The sequence below is a fragment of the Rhinopithecus roxellana genome, chromosome 5, assembly GCF_007565055.1.
Source record: "Rhinopithecus roxellana isolate Shanxi Qingling chromosome 5, ASM756505v1, whole genome shotgun sequence".
Classification (NCBI taxonomy): Eukaryota; Metazoa; Chordata; class Mammalia; order Primates; family Cercopithecidae; genus Rhinopithecus; species Rhinopithecus roxellana.
In genome coordinates this window covers 87,264,789-87,292,649 of record NC_044553.1, presented here as the reverse complement: position 1 = coordinate 87,292,649, position 27,861 = coordinate 87,264,789, and the positions used below count along the sequence as shown (strand labels likewise).

Sequence of the window (27,861 nt, the reverse complement as noted above, 5' to 3'; positions counted from 1 at the left end):
CACAGAGAAATGGGTAAGAATTGCAGATTTCTCATTGCGGAAAGATCAGTTATACTTTCTGCTCTTCATCTCTTGGCAATTCCATTATATTCTTTCAGTAATCTTTCTTTTCATTTGAGCTAATTTGTCTAGGTTTTTACTCCTTACAACCAGTATCCTTGACTAACACCGTTCTCAAAATATATTTACTGTTTTTTTTTTATAGAGTTTAGAGGAGATAATCATACACAAGTTATGTTCTATGTAGTACTAACTTCTGAGCTCCAATATTCTTTATGAATTATATATTCTGGTCTAACCCAGCAGGTAGCATTATCAGGCATAAGTAATATTCTATTCTTCCTCTCTTATCCTTTTCTGGTTTCTGTGGTATATCTACCTCTTATCTCCAATATGGCAAGGAAAAGAAATAATTTGTTGGTACACAAAGAAAATGCATCCTTTAGAGCCAAAATGTAACATAATCTGGTTATGTTGTATATGTTGTTTCCTGTGCATTGAAGCCTAAGAAGAGCATTTTGGGTCATATCACTGATTCATTCCATTCACTACTCTGATTAACAGTGATTCTCAGTGACTTTGTAGGACATATGGTTGCCATCCATGACATCAAGGCCTGAATATTCATATTTTCCCCCAGACATATCATCTCAGACTTTCATATTCTGTTGTGATAATTAGTTCTGTAAGAATTTTACATTTGGTATAAAACTATGTTTTATTTTGCATGATCTTAAACTGCTTTGTTTTTTTTTTTTTTTTTTTTTTTTTTTTTTTTTTTTTGAGACGGAGCCTTGCTCTGTCGCCCAGGCTGGAGTGCAATGGTGCAATCTTGGTTCACTGCAAGCTCCACCTCCCGGGTTCATGCCATTCTCCTGCCTCAGCCTCCCGAGTAGCTGGGACTACAGACACCTGCCACCACACCTGGCTAGTTTTTTGTTTTTTTTTTTTAAGTAGAGATGGGGCTTCACTATGTTAGCCAGGATGTTCTCAATCTCCTGACCTTGTGATCTGCCCACCTCAGCCTCCCAAAGTGCTTGGGATTACAGGCGTGAGCCACCGCGCCCGGCCTCTTAAACTACTTGCAATGAAAGGGTCCTAATTCTAAGATTTGAACCCCCATCCAAATATTTGGATTTTTGTAAGCTTTGAACATACTGCCTCTCAGCGTTCATCTTTTTAGATAGAAGAGATTCATCCTATTGTCATTTGGGAGATCTCCACTCTCTTAAATAAAATGATTTGTCTTTATTAGACCATTCTTTTAGCTGCAGTGGTTGAACCACACAAATTTATACATAACACATCATGATTGTCCCTATTCATGTACGTGTGTCCAACTTAGTGATCTGTTGAATTAACTTAAAAATGACTTCGCGTCCCCTCTAAAAGTTCTTTCTCTAATCTTAATCTTTTATAAATTTCACTGACAAGAATAATGTTAATTTTAATAATAATCAGGGCTACATAGAACATAACTTGTGTATAATTATTTCCTCTAAATCAATTTATTTCTGAAAACATAAAATATTTGTATTCATCTTGTGATTCATTTTGGATACCATCAGTTATTACAACCCAAATTTTGAATCATATCCTCAAAAATAGATACTTAAATTTTTAAGGTCTTCATGAGTAAACTGAAATTTTTTATCCCTAATTATGTCACTTAAGAAATTAAAGGAGAAAATATATTTAAAGATGGAAGCAAAATGTGTGTGCTTTAATGTTTAATAGTTAGAAGTAAGTGTTTAAATAGATAATAGGAAGAGTGGTTTACAAGTTTAATAAACCTCTTTATAATAAATTTGCTCCTGGGTTTTCAGTTCTGAAGTAGGCTCTTTTTCCTTCATGGAAAGCTTATTGTGTAATTTTACATAATTATTAGAAAATAGGGCTGTCACAGGACAGCTGATTCTCATTCTCTGAGGGTATTATTAACTCTTAACCATGAACTTCAAAATAACTAAAATGCACCCTAAATGTGTCATACAAATAAATTAAATTTGAGATAAGCTGTCTTTAGCTATTTGTCTCACATGTCCATTTGAAGAGACCACCAAACAGGCTTTGTGTGAGCAACATGGCTGTTTATTTCACCTGGGTGCAGGCGGGCTGAGGAGTGAAACTGAAAAAAAAGAGTCAGCAAAGGGTGGTGGATTATCATTAGTGCTTATAGGTTTTGGGATAGGCGGTGGAGTTTGGAGCAATGTTCTCCATTGATCCAGGGGGTGGATCTCACAAAGTACATTCTCAAGGATGGGGAGAATTATAAAGAACCTTCTTAAGCGTGGGGGAGATTACAAAGTACATTGATCAGTTAGGGTGGGGCAGAAGCAAATCACAATGATAGAATATCATCAGTTAAGACTATTTTCACTTCTTTTGTGGATCTTCAGTTGTTTCAGGCCATCTGGATGTATATGCACAGGTCAAAGGCTTAGCTTGGGCTCAGAGTCCTGACACTATTATTTTTCTTTCTTTGGGAATCCCAGTGTGAACGCAAAATGACAACTTGTGAAGTTGTTAAGCCACAATTCACATCCACTAATTGCTTTATATGGATATACATGATGATGCATGTTTGAAGTTCTTATCATTTATGTAATTTCCTAGATCTAGTACACGTTATAGAAATTTGTACCTTACCCATAGGTACTTCTCTAGAGCCCCTCCTTTTACCGTGCTATTTAAACTCACACCTGGAGTAACCACCCCACCTCTCCCTTTGTTATTCCATGAAGAGTCATTTTGATTCTCACTGAAACTATGATAATGGAGTAGAAATGGAATAGGACTAAAGATTCTGGAATCAGAATGTCTGGGTTCAACTCCTGTCTCTGACTCCTAGCTAAGTGACCTTAAATAAGGTGCTTCACCTCAGCTATAAAATGGGAACAAGAGGCTGGGCGTGGTGGCTCACGCCTGTAATCCCAGCACTTTGGGAGGCTGAGGCGGGCAGATCACCTGAGGTTGGGAGTTCGAGACCAGCCTGGCCAACATGGAGAAACCCTGTCTCTACTAGAAATGTAAGATTGGCTGGGCATGGTGGCACATGCCTGTAGTCCCAGCTACTTGGGAGGCTGAGGTAGGAGAATCGCTTGAACCCAGGAGGCAGAGGTTGCTGTGAGCTGAGATCACGGCGTTGCACTCCAACCTGGGCAGCAAGAGTGAAACTCCATCTCAAAAAAAAGGGAACAAGAAAGTACCTCATCACAACTTTGTGGATTAATTGAGATAATGCATTGGAAACATTTAGTGTATGTAGTACCTCGCATACAGTTGGTTCTCAATAACTGTTAGCTCTTAATTCCAGTTGCTAATAGAGAGCTGGGACAAGGAGATATAAATGCAGTGGCTATGTTAGAAGCATCTTATAGCATGGCTCATTGAGAAAAGGTGAAGTAGTATATGGAAAAAAAAAGAGTCTGGCCCTTCATCCCTGCCAGAATCTTTATGACCTCAGATGAATATAGGAGTATGGTAAAATGATTTGGAGCTATCAGGTAAGATGTTGTGGCCTATTGATAAATAACTGTCTACAGGTTGAGATGCATGTTACATAGGGTAGCATTTTTTTTTTTAACAGAGTCTGTCGCCAGGCTGGATTGCAGTGGCACGATCTTAGCTCACTGCAACCTCCGCCTCCCGGGTCCAAGTGATTCTGCTGCCTCAGCCTCCCAAGTAGCTGGCACTATAGGCGTGCACCACCACACCCAGCTAATTTTTGTATTTTTAGTGGAAACGGGGTTGCACCATGCTGGCCAGGATGATCTCGATCTCTTGACCTCATGATCTGCCCGCCTTGGCCTCCCAAAGTGCTGTGATTACAGGCCTGAGCCACCGCACCTGGCTTAGGGTAGAAAATTTTAAGTAACCTTCTAGACAAGGAAGTGGCAGAAGTCTTCCTTTGTAAATTCTAGTACAAGTTCTAAAGAAATTTATGGTGATACTGTCTTTGTTTTAAGCTCAAATGAGAAATTATATGAGAAACATAATATCAAGTATCAAATCTGTACAAAGCATTGTCTTTTAAAGCAGTAACAAGCCAAAGACTCCTTGCCACCTTATCAGACATCTCCTCCTTGCCCGGTTTGCTACATATATCTTCTTCCCTCTTCTCACTTGCATGCACTGTTAGTTAAAGTTTCATGCCTTTTGCCTCATAGTTCTTAATCTTCATTTATGGATATCCCCTCCTCTTCCCAGTTAAACCCAAAAGGGTAAAATATAGCCATTTTTTTTTTGAGTAATACCTTTACACTATTTGTTTCAGCTATGCCACCAGAAGCTATATATTGTAAAGTATTAATTAGCTCTATTTCTAGAGATTTTACACAGCCCAAAAGGAAGGGAGAGTGAAGTGACCTATGTCAGAACATCAGCAGCAGTGACAGTAGCAGCTGTAGTTTGGCACATAAGACCGTACTCCACACCCCATCTTCTTTCTTCCACAATGGAAGCAGGGGCAGCTGGGTAAAAGACACATTCTGCAGTCTGAGATGGCAGCACAAGGGTTAGAAGATGGGAGTGTGATGGTAGGGTGACCATTGGAGCTACTGGTACCTTTTAGATCGGTGGAATTTATGATACTAGGAAGATTTGCTGCTCCAGTTCCTGTTTTAGTAGGCTAAGATATATGTCTCTTCTATCAGCAATTTGTACAGCACTTTAGCTATACAATACTAAATTAAGCTATACAGTGTTACACTAACTGCCCTCTTTCCTCATGTTCCACAGAAGTCTTAAGTGTTTTGTTTTTGCTTCCTTTAACGTGACTCTGCATTTTCATTTTCTTCTCTTATGGTGTGGCCAGAATTTCTAGTTAATAATTCTTGTATCGGCCGGGCGCGGTGGCTCAAGCCTGTAATCCCAGCACTTTGGGAGGCCGAGACGGGCGGATCACGAGGTCAGGAGATCGAGACCATCCTGGCTAATACGGTGAAACCCCGTCTCTACTAAAAAATACAAAAAACTAGCCGGGCGACGAGGCGGGCGCCTGTAGTCCCAGCTACTCGGGAGGCTGAGACAGGAGAATGGTGTGAACCCGGGAGGCGGAGCTTGCAGTGAGCTGAGAGCCGGCCACTGCACTCCAGCCTGGGCAGCAGAGCAAGACTCTGTCTCAAAAATAATAATAATAATAATAATAATAATAATAATAATAATAATAATTCTTGTATCTTAGGGTATTAGGATTGACCTTTACCCTATAGTGAAGAAACCCAATAGGTCTCCCTGATTTAATGTAATTGGATGATAATTTAGCAGAAAAATTACAAATAGCCTTAAATCCATTGTGAAACATCTCATTCGTAACTCCTCAGGTATGCTAATTACAGAGGCAGCTGTAAAATTCATCCAGAGAAAAAGGAATCCAGTGTACTAACTGACAGCTTCATCCCGCGAGATCCTGATGGCATACCTGCTTATTCTAGTTGTCTCTTTCAGGGATTCTTAAGGAATAAAAGGCCTTGAGATCCTCCCCACCGGCTATTTCTTTCAAGGGACATGACATGTAGTGAAGGAATAAGAGTAACATAAGAGTGGAATTGTGATTTTTTTTTTTTTTTAATGGGGCAGTGGAGGAAAGTGAGGCTGGAGTTTAGATCTTGGGTAAATTTGATGAAATTAAGCCTTGACTTCCTACTGCTTTCTGTTCCTATATTCTTGTTTCTTGCTAATGAAGAGAAGCTGTTCTAGTATCTTTGAGATCCTTTGAGCTGGAAGGAGGTTCTAAGTTAGGAGAAAGTACTAACTTATTAAAAAAAAAAATAGAACAAACAAACAAACTCCCTCAAACGTCTAGCCGTGGATTTATAGGGCCTTATGAATCATCAAAGAGACTGTTGGCAGTATCCCCTTTATCAGCAAGCTGTTTGTAGTCTGCAATCTCTTGACAAAGCAACTTTTATATATGTATAAGTTAAATGGCTAAATTTGTTTTAGAAACATTAAGAGTGGCTTCAGGGAGCCTTCTGTTTAGTAGCATGAAGCAAACAAACCTCTTTTGTCTTTTTTCTTTTGATGCTGTCCTGCCTGCCTTATCCTGAACTTCTTAACTCACTAAGATATTACCTGTTTCCCATTAGCCATTCTTTTAACTCCCAACCCAGAGTTAAGTCTGTCAGAATATCATTGAGATCAGTTAACCATGAGTTTATTTGCCTTTGCAAGGCATGTCTGTTGCTGGTAAAAGCAGCAGGTACCTCATAAGAATGCTGCCCAGTCATTCCCAGAGTATGATACGCCAATTCTTAAGAATGTTGCTAACACTGCACTGTTTCATATGATTCAGTTTAGAATTTTTTATTCAGTTGGTTGAAGGCTTCAAGTTGACAGTGATAATAGTCTTTCAAGTTGTCACCTAAGTAGAGCAGTGATAGAATTCATATGACAGGCCATAGTTGCTCATTCGAGTTCAAGAAGAGATCTCTAGAGGCCACAGTGGCTGAAAAACAAAAGGAAAGTAGCCTAGATGTTCACTTTTTAATAGTATAATATATCTTTCCTCCCTATTTTAAGGGAATAAAGATCTCTGTCATTAAATGTGGATATAAATATTTATGTCATCATTGTTGAAATCCCAAAGAATAGACCTTACACATTTCTGTGTTCATTTTAAATGGCTGTCTTTTGTGTCCAAGTTAAATTTAAAAAGCTCCCCCATCCCTCTAAAGGTCTCACTATAGCTAGTTAGCTTTCAGCCTTGAACTCCTTTTACTCTTGCCTCCTCTTTTAAAAAGTCTTAGATAGTTCTCTAAGAACCTAATCAGAGTCATACTTGACCATACACTGTTAAAGAAAATGTGTGTCCTAGAATTCCAGATAGTCTTTGTAGATAAAAATTAAACATACAAATCGCTTGCTATAATATGGGCAAAAGTGTTGCTGTTTTAGACAAGTAGCTGCTATTCTGTGTTTCAGTACAGAACAGGGTTTTGGTCAAATCAAGGTAGTGATGACAGAATGTCAGAACTTTACAGTAGCTAGGAGTCTCTACTCTTCATTGTAGTCATTTGTTGAATATTTTGAAAAGGCTGCTCATTGTTTTATTGTCTGTGGTAAACAGCATGAATTAGATATACTTTGGGCATAAAGTGCTCACCGAAATGGGGTCCTTTCATATGTTTTTCAGATAATATGATATTTTGGCGAACAATCTCTTCCTAGATCAAACTGTAGCTGGCCTCTTGAGAATTCTTCAGCAGAATCAACCCCAAAATAAAGAACTAACATTTTTTGAGAATTACTTTGTGTCAGCCATTGTGCTAAGCTTTCTACATGTAACATTTTATTTCATCCTTAAAATAACTTGATGAGTAAGATACTATTATCAGTCCCATCTTATAGATGAGTATGGTGCTAATATTAATGCCATTTTCCAGATGAAGAAACTGGGATGAAGTTAAATATAACTTCTTCAAGGTCACACAACTGGTAAGTGATAGAGGATTTGGACACCAGTTTTTTTATTCCAAAGCCCATACTCTCAGCCACTACATGCTACAGTCAAAGACTGCATGCATAGGCATTTGCCTTAGTATATTTTGCTTGAAGTGCCTCTCTGCTCCAGCCTGCAGCAAGACTATGGGTTTCAGCGATCTGCCCTTTGCTGAGGGCAGATAAGAGTGTTACCTATCCTTAGCAAAGAGAATGAATGACCTTATAAAACAGGATTATTAACCAGAGGAATGTCACAGTCCGTTTGGGCTGCTATAACAAAATACTATAAACTGGGTGGCCTATAAAAAACAACAATTTATTTCTTGCAGTTCTAAATAATGTTGGCACCAACAGATTCAGTGTCTGATGAGGGCCTGCTTCCCTATGGGTGATAACTTTTTGCTGTATCCTCACATGGTAGAAGGGGCAAACAAGTTCTCTGGGGTCTCCTGTGAAAGGTTATTAATCCCATTCATGAGGGTTTTGCCTGCTCTTATGACTTAATCACCTCTCAGAGACCTCCTGATACCATCACCTTGGGAAGTAGGGATTTCAGCATATGAATTTGAGAGGAAAATAAACATTCAGACCATAGCATGGAGATAGACTTGAAGATGGGTTCCTGAAATAATCAGTAATAACCATATTAATTGATGTTGAACTGGGTTAGTTTGTACCGATTCTTAATGTATAGTGTTAACTTATGTATGATTTTTACATATAAAACATTTTCTTGCTGGAAGGTTGGTACAGTGTATTCTTTTAGAGCCTTAAAGTCTTGATGGAAAGACAGGGCTCTCTTGATTAAACTGGCCATACTTAAATTTTTTTTTAAATATAGTTTCCAAAATGGCTGAACTAATTTACATTCCCACCAATAGTGTACAAAGGTTCCCTTTCCTCCACATCCTCGCCACCACTTGTTACTGTCTTTTTGGTAATAGCCATTCTAACAGGTGTGAGGTGATATCTCACTGCAGTTTTAATTTGCATTTCTCTCGTGATTAAAGAGCATTTTTTTCATATATATGTTGAACCATTGTTCTCTTCTTTTGAGAAATATCTGTTCAGATCCTTTGCCCATTTTTTAATTGGATTATTTGCTTTCTTGCTGTTGTTTGAGTTCCTTATTATTATAGGTATTAGCCCTTTGTTGGGTGCATGGCTTGCAAGTATTTTTTTCCAGTTCGTGGATTATCTCTTCACTCTTGTTTTCTTTGCTGTACAGAACCTTTTATTTTGATGCAATTCCATTTGTCTATTTTTGTTTTTGCTACCCGTGCTTTTGGAGTTCTTTCCAAGAAATTGTTACCCAGACCACTGTCATGAAACTTTTTCCCTGTTTTCTTCCTATAGTTGTATAGTTTCAGATCTTAGAGTCTTATATACATTTTGAGTTGATTTTTGTATGTGGTATAATAAGATTCATTCCTCTGCATATCCAGTTTTCCCAATACTATTTATTGAAGAGATGAGCCTTTTTGCATTGTGTGTCGGCACCTTTGCCTAAAATCAATTGACCGTAAATACTTGGGTTTATTTCTGGGCTTTCAGTTCTGTTCCATTGGTCGATATGTCTGTTTTTATGCCAGTACCATGCTGTTTTGATTATAGTCGCTTTATATTTTCAAATCAAATGAGTCTGGTGCCTCCAGCTTTGCTCTTTTTGTTCAAGATTGCTTTGGCTATTTGGGTTTTTTAGTGAATTCATACATATGTTAGGATTGTTTTTTCTATTTCTGTGAAAAATGACATTGGAATTTTGATAGGGATTGTATTGAATCTGTAGATTGCTTTGGATAGTGATATGGTTAGACTTTGCATCCTTACCCAAATCTCATCTTGAATTGTAATTCCCATAATCCCTACATGTCAAGAGGCCTGGTGGATGTAGTTGAATCATGAGGGTGGTTTCCCCCATGCTGTTCTAATGATAGTGGGTTATCACGAGATATGATGGTTTTATCAGGGGCTCTTCCTTCTTTACTTGGCAATTCTCTTTACTGCCACCTTGTGTAGAAGGTGCCTTGCTTTCCCTTCACCTTCTTCCAGGATTATAGGTTTCCTGATGCCTCCCCAGCCATGCTGAACTGTGAGTCAATTAAACCTTTTTCCTTTATAAATTACCCAGTCTTGGGCAGTTCTTGATAGCAGTGTGAAAATGGACTAATACAGATAGTGTGGTCATTTTAATAATATTAGTTCTTCCAGTCCATGAACATAGTACATCCTTTTTTACTTATTTGTCTTTTTAATATCTTTTGTCAATATTTTATAAGTTTTCAGTGTATGGATTTTCACCTCCTCAGTTAAATTTCCTCCTGTTTCATTTTTTGGTGCTATTGTAAATGGGATGGTTTCCTTAATTTCCTTTTGGGATAGTTTGTTGTTAGTGTAGGGAAACACTATTGATTTTTGTACATCGATTTTATAACCAGCAACTTTACTGAATTTGTTCATCATTTCTGATAGTTAAATAAGCCAGTCACAGGAAGACAAATACTGTATAATCTCAATTACATGTGATATCTAAAAATGTTGATCTCATAGAAACAGAGTAGAAAGGTGATAGCCAGTGTCTGCTGGGGTGGGGGGATTGTGTGGGAGGGGATGGGGAAAGGGGAGATGTTGATGAAAGGGTACACAGTTTCAGTTAAACTGTAGGAATAAGTTTTAGTGGTCTGTGGTACTGCATGGTTACCACAGTTAATGTATATTTCATAATTGCTAAAAGAATTTATTTTTAATGTTCTGATTACAAAAGAAGGAAAAGTTGGTGAAATAATGGATATGTTAATTAGCTTGATGTAATCTTTCTACAATGCATATACAAATATCAGAACACCACATTGAACCCCATAAAAATACATACACAATTACTAATTTTCAATTCAAAATAAATTAAAACAAATATGTAGGTTTCATAAAGTAGGATGCAGTATAAGTAATGAGTAAACACTAGGGTCTGATCTTGGCTGTTTTATTAACAATATTACCTTTGATAATTTATTTTAATCTCTCTTAGTCTATTTCCTCTGTAAAATGAAAGTTTGAATAAATCCTTGTTTCCCAAACTCTGAAAGATTACTAGAGATGATTGTAGGTGGGATATGAGATTACTTTAGGCAGTGCCTTGATAAAACATTAAACATTGAATCACATAGTGAGAAAGTTACTCCTTTTTCAATCTTTCTGATTACGTCAAAAAGAAAGTCTCAGTTTGGTATTAAGATATCTTTAATAGTTCTCTAACACTGGATAATTGTTTGGTTGTGGGGGTAGGGTTGGGGTGAGGGTGAACAGGTACTGTGAATTTTATACTCCTCAAGAGTTTCCACGTAAGAGTCACACAGAACAATGAAAGTAAGAAAAAAAAAGTTTTACAGAAGCGAAATTAATTCCATTTCTTAGAAGGAAAAAGTACAGAAATGCTTTTTTGCTCTTTCTGTTGACCTCGTTTCCCTTGAACTTGGAATGAAATCAATGTGTTATCCAACTGGCAAGTTTGGGAGGAGGAACCAAACATGTGAGGAATAGCCCTTTCCGACTTTTCTCATGATGTGGCCCATACTTAAGGCACTTCTTTTCCACCATGTAATAGGCTTTGGTTGACAAACTGTGCTTAGGACAGGATGGTAACTATTAGAAAGTCCATGAAGCCATAAATCCAGTTTCTACAATTCATTGATATTGGTTATCAAGCTGATATTTTGATTGTCATTTTATTTCTCTCTCTGTTTTTCAGTTGGTTTCAGACTCTTAGGAAATGTAAGAGGAAAAGCAATTATTACCCTTTAAAACCTCACTAATAATCTCCCTTTTTAACAGAAGTCCAGTTTGGGCTTAGAGTTTTCCATAAGCAATGGTATTCATATAGAATTTCATAACATGGTTTTGTTTTCAGTGAATTTATATTTATGGTTAACATCTATAAAGGAAACTCATTTAAGTTTTAAAAAATGAATTGGCTTTTAAAATATTAAATAATATGGTACATGGATGTAAAAATCATAAAGATGGTACACAAATGACTAAAATTTAGAAAATACTGAACAAGATTATTTCTAAGATTTCTTTTAGATTAGTATTCTTTTGCATGTATATTTGAATAGAATATAAAATGTTATATGGTAAACCAAGTAAAAGAAGGGCTTTCTAACATAGCATGTACTATGTTATTTTCTTTCATTTTGAAATATGTTGTTATTGAAGAAGTTAAGCTTTCATTCTATGCCAATTTTCTTCTGTAAGTGTAAATATCTTTTTCTTAGTAGTTTACTAGACAGTAGAGTGTATCTTTTTTATAACATATTTGTTGGTGATGATGTCTTTTTTAATTCATCTATTTTTCTTTCATTGAATGCAATCTAGTCTGGATGAGAGTTTTTTGAACTGGAAATCTTGAGTAGTTATTACTTAGAGGTAAAGAATCACTGTATATGCTTCCTAGCACAGTGTGCAGCACATAATAGTTGTTTTAGCTCGTTTTGCATTGCTATAAAGTAATACTAAAGGCTGAGTAATTTTTAACAACAAAAGATTTATTTGGCTCATGGCTCTGCAGGCTGTGTAAGAAGCATGATGCCAGCATCTGCCTCTGGTGATGGCTTCTGAAAGCTTCCACTCATGGCAGACAGTGAAGGGGGCGGGGACAGGCATTGCATGGCAAGAGAGGAGGGAAGAGAGACGGGTGAGGAAGATGCTGAGCTATTTTTAACAATCAGTTCTGCTGAGAACTAATAGAGCAAGAACTCACTCATTACCTCTAGAACAGCACCAAGTCATTCATGAGGGATCTGCCCCTATAACCCAAACACCTCCCACCAGGACCAGGCCCCACGTCCCACCTCCAACACTGGGAATCTAATTTCTACATGAGATTAGGAGGGGGCAGGGGGCAAATATCCAAACTGTAACAGTAATGTTCACTAAATATTTAAACAAGTGAATGAATAAATGAATGAATAAAGAATAAAAAAATAACTGAGTTCTCTGTCTTGAATATGTGGGCAGTTTTTGTTTCTTTCTGAAAGCTGTTAATGGAGCAATCTGTAAGGAAGCTGAGGCCTTGGGTTAATCAGAGGATAACACTTTCATATAAGTAAAATTTGGAGCTAGTTACACTGAACATGTAGAATAACCTTGTTAGGAAGAAGTTGGAAAAGGAAGGCAGCGCTACTAATTTTGCTTTTGGTTATAGGAAGCTGAATTTATGGTCATATATAAGAGATTAGGGTTTTCCTTCCTGTCTCTCTTTTTTATAACAAAAAAATTCTCCTTCTTGGATCTTTCATTCTTCTTTTTCTTACATGCATGTACTATATTTCTGATCATCTTCACCTCAAGGAAAGCACCCCAGTTTTCCTTACCTTAGGGGAGACCATTATAGCTTAATTTAAAATGCAGCTAATTATTTACTCTTATACTCTTAATTATAGTTTCTTGTCTGATAAAGGTGCCCAACTTTCAACTGGCACCCTAGATGAACTGCAGTACTGATGGTGAATTTTTTTACTACCATTTATTCAGGCAACAAATGTCATGTTTCAAAGGTTTTGTTCTAAGAATCCTAAAATGAGTTTTACATATCAGAGGGAGAGAATATTAAGTAGAGGTTATTAGCCAAACTGACTTTCTAATAACCATGTAGTTGGCTTGATTGACTATATTATATTCCCAGATCATTTCTTTTATTTTAAACATTTTGCATATATACAGGAAAACAGAATTTGAAGACTGTGTTTTGTTCTGGTGAATACATTTTAAACATATTCTAGGTTTATTCTTTACAAGTACATTATTTCTTTAATGGTACAGTGATTTTTATTCCAATTCATTATAGTCAGAGACATCGAAACTGGAATTATTTTGTATGTTCAGGTTAATATTTTTGTTATCAAAAATTTAACTCAGTAGTACATTTTGTGATAGCAAAATATTTCTGGTATCTTAGGGTCTTATAGTTACTACTATGTGGTCTTTAATATGTAAAATAAACTGTAGGGGTGCTGGCTATCACATTTTGGGTTATACTTATTGGATTATAAAGGTGATAGAACATCAGTAACATTAATTTATGGAAATTTAATTCTGAAAGTAATCATAATCTGTAAAAATTAGTATCTAGGCTCTGTTTGAACTTTAGAGTTCTAGGTAAAAAGCAATACACATTCTATTATCATATTTGTAAATATGGTTTTTTTGTTGTTGTGGTTATGGTGGTGGTGGTGGTGGTGTTTTTGTTTTTGAGACGGAGTTTCGCTCTTACTGCCCAGTCTGGAGTGCAATGGCATGATCTCGGCTCACTGCAACCTCTGCCTCCCGGATTCAAGCAATTCTCCTGCCTCAGTCTCCCGAGTAATTGGGATTACAGGCATGTGCCACCACGCCTGGCTGATTTTTGTATTTTCAGTAGAGGCAGAGTTTCTCCACGTTGGTCAGGCTGGTCTCAAACTTCTGACCTCAGGTGATCCTCCTGCCTCGGCCTCCCAAAGTGCTGGGATTACAGGCATGAGCCACTGCGCCTGGTGAAAATATAGGTGTTTTTTTTTTTAATTTTTGAAAAAATTTTGTGGGTACATAGTAGGTATATATATGGGGTACATGAAATATTTTGATTCAGGCATACAATGCATAATAATCACATCAGGGTAAATGGGGTATCCATCACCTCAAGCATTTATCCTTTAAGTTACAAGCAATCCAATTATAGACTTTTACTTGTTTTAAAATGTATAGTTAAATTGTCATTGACTGGAGTCACCCTGCTATGCTGTGAAATGCTAGGTCTTATTTTTTCAACTTTTTGTACCCATTAACCATCCCAACTTACCCCCCACCTCCCACTACCTTTTCCAGTCTCTGGTCACTGTCATTCTACACTCTATCTCCATGATTTCAATTGTATTAATTTTTAGCTCCCACAAATAAGTGAGAACATGTCAAGTTTGTCTTTCTGTGCCTGGCTTTTTTCATTTATCACAATGATCTCCAGTTCCATCCATGTTGTTGCAGATGACAGGATCTCATTCTTTTTTATGACTGAATAGTACTCCATTGTGTATATTTACCATATTTTCTTTGTTTATATATCTGGACACTTAGGTTGCTTTCAAATCTTGGCTATTGTGAACAGTGCTGCAGTAAACATGGGAGTTCAGGTATCTCTTTGATATACCGACTTCCTTTCTTTTGGATATATACCCAGCAGTGGGATTGCTGGATCATATGGTAGCTCAATTTTTAGCTTTTTGAGGAATGTTCAAACTGTTCTCCATAGTGGTTGTACTAATTTACATTCCCACCAACAGTATATGAGGGTTCCCTTTTCTGCACATACTTGTCAGCATGTGTTATTGCCTGAATTTTGCCATTTTTTCTGGGGTTAAATGATACCTTGTTGTAGTTTTTAAAATTTGCATTTCTCTGATGATCATTGATGCTGAGCACCTCTTCATATACCTGTTTGCCATTTGTATGTCTTCTTTTGAGAAATGTCTATTCAGATCTTTTGCCCATTTTTGATTGGATTATTAATTTTTTCCTGTAGAGTTGTTTGAGCTTCTTTTATATTCTGGTTATTCATCCCCGGTCACATGCATGGGTAGTTTGCAAATATTTTCTCCCATTCTGTGGGTTGTCTCTTCATTTTGTTGATTGTTTTCTTTGCTGTGCAGACTTGAGTCAGTCCCATTTGTCCATTTTTGCTTTGTTGCCTGTGTTTATGGAGTATTATTCAAGAAATCTTTACCCACTCCAATGTCCTGGAGATTTTCCCCAATGTTTTATTTTAGTAGTTTCGTAGTTTGAGGTCTTAGATTTAAGTCTTTAATCCATTTTGATTTGATTTGTGTATATGGTGAGAGATAGGGGCCTAGTTTCATTCCTGAGCATATGGATATCCAGTTTTCCCAGCATCATTTATTGAAGAGAGTTTCCTTTCCCCAATGTATGTTCTTGGCACCTTTGTTGAAAATGAGTGAATACCAATATCAATGTATAGATTTGTTTCTGGGTTCTCATTTTCATTCCATTGATCTATGTGTCTGTTTCTATGCTGGTGCCATGCTGTTTTGGTTACTATAGCTCCATGATTTTATGCTAGTGCCATGCTGTTTTGGTTACTATAGCTCCATAGTGTAATTTGAAGTCAGGTAATATGATTCCTCTGGTTTTGTGCTTTCTGCTTAGGACAGCTTTGGTTATCCTGTGTCTTTTGTGGTTCCATGTAAATGTTATTTATTTATTTAGTAGCCACAGAGTCTCATTATCTTTGCAAGGTTGGTCTCAAACCCTTGGCCTCAAGCCATCCACCCGGTTTGGTCTTCCAAAGTGTTAGGATTATAGGCGTAAGCCACCACATCCCCATTTAAGTTTTAGGATTTTTTTTCTATGTCTGTGAAAAATTCATTGGTATTTTCATAGGGATTGCATTTAATCTGTAGATTGCTTTGGACAGTATGGGCATTTAAAAAATATTGATTCTTGCAGTCTGTGAACGTGGAATACCTTTCCATTTTTTGGTGTCCTCTCCAATTTCTTTCATCAGTGTTTTATAGTTTTCATTGTAGAGATCTTTCACATCTTTGGTTAAATTAATTCCTAGGTATTTAACTTTATTTGTAACTATTGCACATTGGATTATGTTTTGGATTTCTTTTTCAGGTTGTTCACTGTGTTGACATATAGAATTGCTACTGGTTTTTATATGTTGATTTTGTATCCTGCAACTTTACTGAATTTTTCAATTCTAAATTTTTTTTGGTAGAATCTTTAGGTTTTTGCAAATGTAGTGTCATATCATGTACAAACAATGAGAATTTGATTTCTTTCTTTTCATTTTGGACACCCTTTATTTCTTTCTCTTATCTGATTGCTCTAGCTAGAACGTCCAGTACTATGTTGAATAACAGTGGTGACAGAGAGCATCTTTGTTGTGTTCCAGATCTTAGAGAAATGGTTTTCAGCTTTTCCCCACTCAGTGTGATATTAGCTGTGGATCTATGTATATGGCTTTTATTATGTTGAGATACGTTGCTTTTATACTCAGTTTTTTAAGGGTTTTTATCATGAAGGATGTTGAATTTTGTCAAATGCTTTTTCTGCATCAATTGAAATGATCACATGGCTTTTGTTCTTCATTCTGTTGATATGATGTGTGTCATTGATTGATTTGCATATGCCCAACCATCCTTGCATCTCTGGGATAAATCCCATTTGGTTATGAATGATTGTTTCAATTTCATTTATTTCTACTCTGATCTTTATTCTTTACTTTTACTAATTTTGGGTTTGATTTGCTCTAGTTTTCTGGTTAAGCTGCATCATTAGGTCATTTATTTGAAGTTTTTCTGCTTTTTTGATATAGACACTTACTGCTATAAACTTCTCTGTCAGTACTGCTTTCACTGTATCCCATAGGTCTTGGTATGTTGTGTTTCCATGATCATTTGTTTCAAGAAATTTTTAAAATTTCCTTCTTAATTTCTTCATTGATCCACTGGTATTTAAGGAGCATGTTGTTTAATTTCCATGTGTTTGTATAGTTTCCAAAATTTCTCTTGTTATTGATTTCTTGTTTTATTTCATTGTGATCTGAGAAGATACTTGAGGCTGGGTGCAGTGACACATACCTGTGGTCCTGACTACTCAGGAGGCTGAGGTGGGAGGATCACTTGAGCCTGGGAGGCAGAGGCTGCAGTGAGCTGAGGTCACACCACTGTACTCCAGCCTGGGCAAGAGTGAGACCCTGTCTCAAAAAAAAAAAAAAAAAAAAAAACTTGATAGTATTTCAATTTTGTGAATGTTTTAAGACTTGTTTTGTGACCTAATTTATGGTCCGTCCTTGTCATACTATCTATGTGCTGAGGAGAAGAATGTGTATTCTGCAGCCATTGGATGAAATGTTCTATAAGTATTTATTAGGTCCATTTGGTTTGTGGTACAGATTAAGTCTGATGTTTCTTTGTTGATTTTCTGTCTGTCCAATTCTGAAAGTGGGATGTTGAAATCTCCAGCTATGACTCTATTGGTGTCTACCTCTCTCGTTAGCTGTAATAATATTTGCTTTATGTATCTGCGTGCTCCAATGTTGAGTACATATATATTTACAATTATTATATCCTCTTGATGAATTGATACCTTTACATTATATAATGACCTTCTTTGTCCCTTTTTGTAGTTTTTTTCTTGAAATCTATTTTGTCTGTTATAGGTATAGCCACTGGTGCTCTTTTTTGGTTTTCATTGGCATGAAATATCTTTTTCCATCCCTTTATTTTTACTCCACATGTCTTTATAGGTGAAGTATGTTTCTTGTAGATAACAGGTCATTGAATTTTGTGTTTCTTATCTATTCAGCCACTCTATGTCTTTTGATTAGAGAATTCAGCTTGTTTACATTCAGTGTAATTATTAATAAGGTCTTACTCCTGCCATTTTGTTATTTGTTTTCTGGTTGTTTTGTGGTCTTCTCTTCCTTCTTTCCTTCCTTTCTATTTTCCTTTTAGTGAAGGTGATTTTCTCTGGTGGTATGTTTTAATTTCTTGCTTTTTATTTTTTGTGTATTCATTGTATGTTTTTTGATTTAAGGTTATGAGGCTTGCAAATAACTTATAGCTCGTTATTTTAAACTGATGACAATTTGGCACTGATTGGGTAAACAAACATGCAATCGAAAAGAAGTCTAATAAATACTCTGTACTTTGTCCCCCCAACTATTTAACTTTCTGTTATTTCTATTTATATCTTATGGTACCAAGTATGTCTTGAAAAGTTGCTGTAGTTATTTTTGATTGGTTTATCTTTTAGTCTTTGACTTAAGATAGCAATAGGTTACATATCACAATTACAGTGTTATAATATTATGTGGTTTTTTTGTGTACTTAGTATTACCAGTGAGTTTTGTACCTTCAGATCATTTTTTAATTGCCCATTAACATCTTTTTTCTTTAAAATTAAAGTATTCCCTTTAGCATTTCTTGTAGAACAGGTCTGATGTTGATGAAATGTCTCATTTTTTTGTTTGTCTGGGAAAGTCTTTATTTCTTCTTAAAGTTTGAAGGATGTTTTCACTGGATATACTATTCTAGGGTAAAAGGTCTTTTTCCCTCAGTAGTTTATGTCATACCACTCTCTTCTGGCCTGTAATGTTTCCACTGAAAAGTCTGCCGTCAGACATATTGGAGCTCCATGGTATGTTATTTATTTATTTATTTATTTATTTATTTATTTATTTAGCTGCTTTTAGGATCCTTTCTTCATCCTTGACCTTTGGAAGTTTGGTTATTAAATGCCTTGAATGGTAGTCTTCTTTGGGTTAAATCTGGTCGATGTATAACTTTCTTGTACTTGAATATTGATATCTTTATCTAGAATTGGGATGTTCTCTGTTATTATCCCTTTGAATAAACGTTCTGTTCCTATCTCTCTCTGCCTCCTCCTTAACGCCAATAACTGTTAGATTTGCCCTTTTGAAACTATTGTTTAGATCTTATAGGCATGCTTCATTGTTTTTCATTCTTTTTTCTTTTGTCTCTGTTGACAGTGTATTTTCAAATAGCCTGTTTTTAAGCTTACCAATTCTTTCTTCTGCTTGTTGACTTTTATTAAGAGACTCAGTATGTCAGTTGCATTTTTCAACTCCAGAATTTCTGCTTGATTCCTTTTGATTGTTTCAACCTCTTTGTTAACTTTATCTGATAGGATTCTGAATTCCTTCTTTGTGTTATATTGAACTTCTTTGCATTTCCTTAAAATAGCTCTCTTGAATTATCTGTCTGAAAGGTCACATATCTCTCTGTCTCCTCAGGATTTCTGGTCCCTGGTCTCTTATTTAGTTTGTTTCTTAAGGTCATGTTTTCCTGCATGGTCTTGATGCTTGTGGATGTTCATTGGTGTCTGGGCATTGAAGGTATTTATTGTAGTCTTCACAATCTGGCCTTTTTTGTACCTCTTTGGAAGGCTTTCCAGGTATTTGAAGGGAATTGGGTGTTGTGATCCGATATTGGTCATTGGAGCCATATCTACATTTGGGGGCACCCCACGCCCAATAATGCTGTGGTTCTTACAGACTTGCAGAGGTACTACCTTGGTGGTCTTAGATAAGGTCTAGAAGAATTCTCTGGATTACCAGGCAGAGACTCTTATTCTCTTCCCTTACGTTGTCCCAGACAAATGGAGCCTCTGATTCTGTGCTCCAAGCCTCTTGTAACTGGGGGAGTGGTGACACAAGCACTTCTGTGGCTGTCACCACTGGAACTGCACTAGGTCAGACCTGAAACCAGCATAGCGCTGGATCTCACCCAAGGCCCAGTGTAAGCACTACCTGGCTACCTCTTGTGTTGGCCCAAAGTTCTAGGGCTCTACAGTGAGCAGGTGGCAAAGCCAGTTAGGCTTTTATCCGTCGCTTTAGGACAGCGAGTTCCCCTGGGCCCCTGGCAGGTCCAGAGATGCCATCTGGGAACCAGCATCTGGAGTTGGTAACCTTGGAACCCTACCTGGTCCTCTATTCTACTGCAGCTGAGCTGGCACCCAAACCACAAGACAAAGTGCTTCCCACTTTTCACTCCTCTTTTCATAGGCAAAAGAGTCTGTCCCTGTGGCCACTGCAGGCCCACAGGGATTATTGCCAGGCTATTGCTCATATTCACTTAAGGCCCAAGGGCTCTTCAGTCAGCTTGTGGTGAGTGCTGCCAGGCCTGGGACTTGCCCTTCAGGGCATTGGGTTCCCCTCTGGCCCAGGCATGTCCAGGAATGCCCTACAAGAGCCAAGGCCTGGAATCAGGGACCCCCAAGAGCCCACTTGGTGCTCTGTTCCATTGTGGCTGAGCTGGTATCCAAGTTGCAAGATAAAGTCCTCTTTACTCTTCCCTCTCCACTGCTCAAGTGGAAGGAAGGAGTCTCTTTTGGAGCTGTGAGCTGTGCTGTCTTAGATTAGGGAAAGGGTGCCATAAGCACTGCCTTAGCCACCTCAGCTGGTGTCTCACTAGGTTACATGCCCCGTAGGTCTAATGGCTTTCGAGCCCAGCCCAGCACTAAAACTTGCCTAGAAATTGCAGTTCCTGTGTCCTAGACTGCTTTTCAAGTTTATTTAGGGCCCCAGGACACTTTCGCCTATAGTGGTAAGGCTTGTTGAAACACAGGCTCCGACCGCTGGGATGGACATTTCTCCTCTGGCGAGGGCACATCTAAATTCTCCCTCCATGGGCATTGGCTGAGTTCTTTGCTAATGGCCTGGGTGTTGCCTGCCAATTGGCCTGGTGTTGCTTTCTGCTGTGACATGGCAACACTGAGTTCCAGTGCAAAGTCCCACAATCACTGCACTCTCCCTTCCCCAAGCACACAGATTCTTTGCACCACATGGCCACTGCATGGGCGTGGGGAAGGGGTAGCATAGACAGTCCAAAACTGTCTTTCCTACTCTCTTCAGTGCTTCTTTCAGCAATACAAAGTTAAAACCAGGTACTGTGATCACTCACCTGATTTTTGGTTCTTGTGAAGATGCTTTTTTGTGTAGATAGTTGTTAAATTTGGTGTTCTGTGGTGGGGGCAGCGATTGGTTGAGGCTTCTATTCAGCCATCTTGCTTCATCTCCCTACAATAGATTAAAAAAAAAAAAAGACTTTAGAATTATCTAATTTTTTTCTTTAAAAGATATAGATGTTTTAATTATAATCTTCAGGTGTTTCCAGAGTCATTGTGTTCTGTCATGAAAGTAATGCAAGAGCAGTTTGCTGTAATGAAAAGCTAGAAGCTTTGAGAACACTTTATTTTCTAATTCCAAAACAATAATAAAAAATAGAACTTTGCTAGCTGGCTGTGTCTATTGTCATTCTTTGATGAGATACTTTGAGTTCTAGATACCATGAGGTGTTGATACGACAGCATGTTATGATAGAAATTTTTAGAAAAGACCAGAGACTTGAGCAGTCAACTAACCTGCTTGTGAAATTCACCTCCATCACTTTTGCTCTGGTATTTTGAGCAAGTTGTTTAACTTCCTTTGTAAAGTGAAGATTATACTTCTTTCGAGTTACTATGAGGATGAAAGCACTCAGAATAAGTTCTTGTTGAATGGTAGATGTATAAGGAATACCATGTGGTAACAATTATATGTTTTGATATTGTCAGGTGAAGTGAAAGACAAAAATGTTCAAGTGGTCGAGCTTCCTATTGTAGACAGTCTTCATCCCCGTCCTCCATATTTACCCTTGGCTGTACCAGAAGACCTCGCAGATCGACTTATACGAGTGCATGGCGACCCTGCAGTGTGGTGGGTGTCTCAGTTTGTCAAATACTTGATCCGTCCACAGCCTTGGCTAGAAAAAGAAATAGAAGAAGCCACCAAGAAGCTTGGCTTCAAACATCCAGTTATTGGGTAAGACTGATTTTTTCTTCAAACTGTGATGTGTAGTAGTTAGGGTTATGTATCTTTACAACATATTGTGAATTTTACAATATATAGTTCAATTTTTATAGTCCCACCAAAGAACAGAGGTTCTAGAGCTATCCTAAGGGCACATGGAGACTATTCTTTTTGTTTGTTTGTTTACTTAGAACAGCTGAGAAAGTTTCTTGGTAGTGCTCTATTACTGTCTCCAGTGCTCCTCTTCCTTTGCTTCTTTCTCCTCTTATCACAGCTCTCTTTTGGCTTTTGTTGGTGTTATTTTTGAGATAGGGTCTCACTCTGTCACCCAGGCTGAAGTGTAGTGGCTCACTGCAGCCTTGACCACCCTGGGCTCAAGTGATCCTCCTACCTCAGCCTCCCAAGTATAATAGCTGGGTCTACAGGCATGTACCACCATGTCCAGCTTCTTTTTATTTTTATTTTCGTATTTCCCACCCCACATCTTTCCTTGTGTCTTAGTCTTCATATGTAGAGAAGTTATTGACCCCATTCTAAGTGTTAGACCTAAAGAAGGTACATGTGAAGTCAGAATATCAAATCGTATTTCTTCTCATGTAACTTTTGATTGAAATTCAGTGGAATCATTTGTTCTGCCCACTTCATCTCTGTAGAGCACACTGAACAATTCCAGTTTCCGCAGAGAAAGGGTGATTATGAAGGATGTGGGAAGGAAAAGATGATAGAATAGATGTCCATATGATTGTATCCACATCTGGGTTATAGTCTGGAATGCAAAGCAAAGAATAGCCATGAAGATGGCAGAGTAACTCTAGTGAAATCAAACCTTCACTCCAGATTCATAATAAAAACACTGGCCTTAGGCTTGGCCTAAGGCATACCCATATACTGTGACCTAAAGGCATATAAATCTACCTTTTTCTACATATGAATAGCGATTTAGTAATTTGTGGGGAGGGGAAGGCAAGATTTCAGGAGGATCTTTTAATTTATGAAAATAAAGTGTTATTTTTATTTCCATTAATATTACTTTGGGGCCAGGCATAGTGGCTCATGCCTGTAATCACAACACTTTGGGAGGCTGAGGCAGGCGGATCACTTGAGCCCAGAAGTTTGAGAAAAGTCAACCTAGGCAACATGGTTGAAACCCCATCAATACCAAAAAAAAAAAAGCAAAAATTAGCCAGGCGTGGTGGCACATGCCTGTAGTCACAGCTGTTCAGGAGGCTGAGGTGGGAGGATCACTTGAGCCTGGGAGGCAGATTGGAGTAAGCCGTAATCACACCACTGCTGAAAATGTTCTGAAAATGTGTGCCACAGAGCAAGACCTTGTCTAAAAAAAAAAAAAAAAATGACTTTGGAAACACTAAGATGGGAGGAGAGAGAATACTGTGGGAGTCAGTGCCGTATTCAGTACAGGGCAGTGTAAATCTGTTTCCCCAATTTTACAGTTTTGGGGCTTTTCTTAAATATGTCAGATGAAATCAGTGTCTGCACTCGTTTGATATGGTGAAAAACAGAGAAAGGAAATTCATTATGCCCACAACAGAAGGGCTGGAATCGGCTTCATTTACTTAAAATATTAAAAGGTTTGCTGGTCTTAACGGTGCTGTAAAAGTTTATCCAGGTTAGTGTTTTCCTGGGACAACTTTAAGTTCTACAAGCTGGCAGTTATGGTGACTCTACAGGGTAAAATAAAGAGGAAAACCCTTGGCATCAGAACTTTACAAATAATACCTCTAATGTTTTTTAGTAACAACTGTGAATCCTGGTATCATCCTGGTAACAAAAATCTTGTTATATTCAGTTTTTTTCCAGACATCTGGTTGCTGCCTAGTATGAAATGCAACTCTGGAATCTCCCATTTATTCCTAAGATATGAATTATTTTCTCAATAAGAAATCATTCTTCAAAGGCTTTACTTACTTTCTAATTCCCCTTGTATTGTTTAGCCTGCAAATATATTTAGAATATCTATTTTTGAGTTTTTAAAATACTATGTGTTTTACTTTTTCTAATGGTTAAAATGAAAGAAAAATCTGTTAAAAATGCCTATAATGCCACCATAAGTAGGGGTATAAATTGAGTACCTTGAAAGCACCCAGTGTCAGTACATTACCAGCAGAATCTGAATTTCTCCCCCAGAGTCCATGTCAGACGCACAGACAAAGTGGGAACAGAAGCTGCCTTCCATCCCATTGAAGAGTACATGGTGCATGTTGAAGAACATTTTCAGCTTCTTGCACGCAGAATGCAAGTGGACAAAAAAAGAGTGTATTTGGCCACAGATGACCCTTCTTTATTAAAGGAGGCAAAAACAAAGTAAGTTAGATCAACTGGTGATTCTAGATTGTCTCTTTCAGTTTAAAAGAATTCTTACTTCCCATGACTTGTGATTTTTGTATATTATTATTGCTAATTATTAGGGTTTTAAAAATTCAAGTGATTATATACTTGTATAACTGTCAGTCTAATCAAAGCATTTTTATTAGCCATATCCAATAATGCCTTATAAGAAGTCTAAAATGAACTGGACCACCGACTTATGTATTATCACTAACAATAATCATTATCATCATTAAAAGTATCACCCTACTTCTTGGTACTAAAATCTTCATTAGTCTGTTGGAGCTACCATAACAAAATAACATAGACTGAGTGGCTTAAATTACAGAAATTTATTTCTCCCTGTTCTGAGGCTGGGAAGTTCAAGATCAAGATGCTGGCAAGGTAGATTTAATTTTCTCTTGGCTTGTAAGCAGCCACTATTTCAGTCTGTGCTCCTGTGACCTCTTCTTTGTGTGTGCAGGGAACAGGAGAGGAAGTGTTCTGATGTCTCTACATATAAGGACACCAATCTCATGAGGACCCCACTCTCATGACCTCATCTAAGCCTAATTATTTCTCAATGGTCCTATTTCCAAACACCATCACGTTGAGGCTAGGGATTCCACATAGGAATTTGTGCAAATGTAAACATTCAGTCAGTAACACTAGCCAGCTATACAGACTGTTAGCAATAAAACCACGTGCTTACCATTTTGATTTCACTGTCTTTATTAACAATTACAGGCAACTGAACACATATGTAGAGTTTTGTCTTATAATAATTTCTGGAATTTGAAAGTTATACTAAAGAAAGGTAAGAAATCAAAAAGTAAGTTTTGTAAGTTGAGGAATAAAGACTACTAGTATGTATGGAACAGTAACAATTATTTTTTGAGCTTGCCTGTATTTCAGGCACTGTGCTGGGTGCTGGGGATTTCATGATAAACAAGATATTCACTGCTGTCAAGGAATTCCCAAATCTAATAGGGGAATAAACAATTACCCTACAGTGTGAGTAACACTATTACAGGGTTAACATGAGGTATTATGAAAACACACAGATAAAGCACAAATCCTAATTGGATACTTCTTATAGGATCTGGGTAAACCTGGAGTTGGTCTTTATTTACTATCAATAAATGAAGGATGTATTAAATGTATGTGAAAGTAGGAAATTAAGGAGAAGAAAATTCTAGTCTTAGTTCTGCTCCGATACTATCTCATCCCTGAACCCTGGACTGGCCTGTGTCCCCGACTCTGTGCAGTCTTCTGTTGTAGTGTTTAGCACTTGCTTACTTCTGTCTCCTTCACTAGATTATAAGTGCTTTGGATATAATACCTAGCTGTAGTTAAATGCCCAGTAAATATTAAATAGTGTTGATTTCAATCCCATCAGTTTGGAAACATTAACAGTTAATCATTTAAGCTTTTTGGCTATTTAATTAATGTATTTATTGTTCCCCATGTTTCAAATGGGAGTGAGGAAAATAAATACATTTAGAATGAGGACTGTAATGCAGGTATTAATCTAAGTCATTAGATAATAATTTAAATCCTCTTTCTATCTCTGAAGAATCCAAATGAACCTGAAGCAAATTGCCTTTTTTATTCAAGGCTCCCTCTCTTGAGCACGTACACACACTACCATACACATGCATGCATGCGTGTGCGTGCGCGCGCACACACACACACACACACTATGTATATATGTAAACAAAGGGCAAATAATTAATCAGCCAAGTATATGAGTGAGTTAATGTAAGAGAGATTAAATGAACATTTGGGTACAAAACACAATTTTAAAAAAAGTATGGTTTGCCATGTTTCTTCAATTTAAAACACCAAACTGACTTTGTAGCTTGGTTGAAGAAAAAGATACTAATTTTGTCTACTCTTTCACTTGTTCTTGAATGCATCACAAGCATTTTTGCTTGTTTTCTTGATGAGCAGATTAATTCATGCTCACTTAAAAATATGCAAGTTGGTAAATACCCTATTCATTTTCATGCTGCTGATAAAGACATGCCCCAGAATGGGCTATTTACAAAAGGAAGAGGTTTAACGGACTTATAGTTCTACATCCCTGGTGGGGCGGGAGGGCGCTCACAATCATGGTAGAAGGTGAAAGGCATGTCTAACATGGCAGCAGACAAGAGAAGAGAGCTTGTGCAGGGAAACTCCCATTTTTAAAACCATTAGATCTTGTGAGACTATTCACTATCACGGGAACACCAGGGGAAAGATTTGCCCCCATGATTCAGTTACCTCCCACTGGGTCCCTCCCACAACACCTGAGAATTCAAGATGAGATTTGGGTGGAGACACAGCCAAACCATATCATTCTACCCCTGGCCACTCCCAAATCTCATGTCCTCACATTTCAAAACCAGTCATGCTTTTCCAACAGTCCCCCAAAGTCTTAACTCATTTAAGCATTAACTCAAAAGTCCGCAGTCCAAGGTCTTATCCAAGACAAGGCAAGTCCCTTCCACCTATGAGCCTATAAAATCAAAAGCAAGTTAGTTACTTCCTGTATACAGTGGGGATACAGGCACTGGATAAATACACCCATTCCAAAAGAGAGAAATTGGCCAAAACAAAGAGGCTACAGGCCCCATGCAATTCCGAAATCCAGTGGGGCAGTCAAATCTTAAAGCTGCAAAATGATCTCCTTTGACTCCATGTCTCACATACAGGTCACACTGATGCAAGAGGTGTGCTCCTTTGGCCTTGGGCAATTCCACCCCTATGGCTTTGCAGTGTATAACCCCCCTTCCTCGCTGCTTTCATGTGCTGACACTAAGTGTCTGTGGCTTTTCCAGGTGCATGGTGCAAGCTGTTGGTGGATTTACCATTCTGGGGTCTGGAGGACGGTGGCCCTCTTCTGACAGCTCCACTAGGTGGTGCCCCAGTGGGGACTCTGTGTGGGGGCTCTGACCCCACATTTTGCTTCTGCACTGCCCTAGCAGAGGTTCTCCATGAGAGCCCCATTCCTGTAGCAAACTTCTGCATGGGCATCCAGGTGTTTTTATACATCATCTGAAATCTAGGCAGAGATTCCCAAACCTCAATTCCTGACTTCTGTACACCCACAGGCCCAACACCACATGGAAGCTACCAAGGCTTGGGGCTTCCACCCTCTGAAGCAATAGCCTGAGCTGTACTTTAGCCCCTTTTTATCATGACAGAAGCAGCTGGGATGCAGGGTACCAGGTCCCTAGACTGAACACAGCAGAGGGACCCTGGGCCCAGCCCACAGAATCATTTTTTCCTCCTAAACCTCCGGGCCTCTGATGTGAGGGGCTGCTGCAAAGGTCTCTGACATGCCCTGGAGACATTTTCCTCGTTGTATTGGTGATTAACACTAGGCTCCTCAGGATTGTGCAAGTTTCTGCAGCTGGCTTGAATTTCTCCTCAGAAAATGGGATTTTCTTTTCTATCACATTGTCAGGCTGCAAATTTTCCAAACTTTTATGCTGTGCCCCCCTTATAAAACTGAATGCCTTTAGCAGCACCCAAGTCACCTCTTGAAATCTTTGCTGCTTAGATACCTATAATCCAGATACCCTAAATCATCTCTGTCAAGTTCAAAGTTCCACAGATCTCTAGGGCAGGGACAAAATGCTGCCAGTCTTTTTGCTAAAACATAACAAGAGTCACCTTTGTTCCGGTTCCTCATCTCCATCTGAGACCACCTCAGCTGGACTTTATTGTCCATATCACTA

General features: G+C 38.0%; 1 protein-coding gene across 7 annotated transcripts in view; it reads left to right on the top strand.

The window, feature by feature from the left end:
* The window catches only part of FUT8 (fucosyltransferase 8), a 357,961-nt gene that overhangs the window by 314,826 nt on the left and 15,274 nt on the right, over positions 1-27,861 (top strand). For all 7 annotated transcript variants that reach the window (XM_030930690.1, XM_030930692.1, XM_030930688.1 and 4 more), the window contains 2 exons: positions 21,574-21,820; positions 23,954-24,130. In XM_030930690.1, the coding sequence (XP_030786550.1) occupies positions 21,574-21,820; positions 23,954-24,130 (424 nt within the window). The remainder of the gene's footprint in view (positions 1-21,573; positions 21,821-23,953; positions 24,131-27,861) is intronic.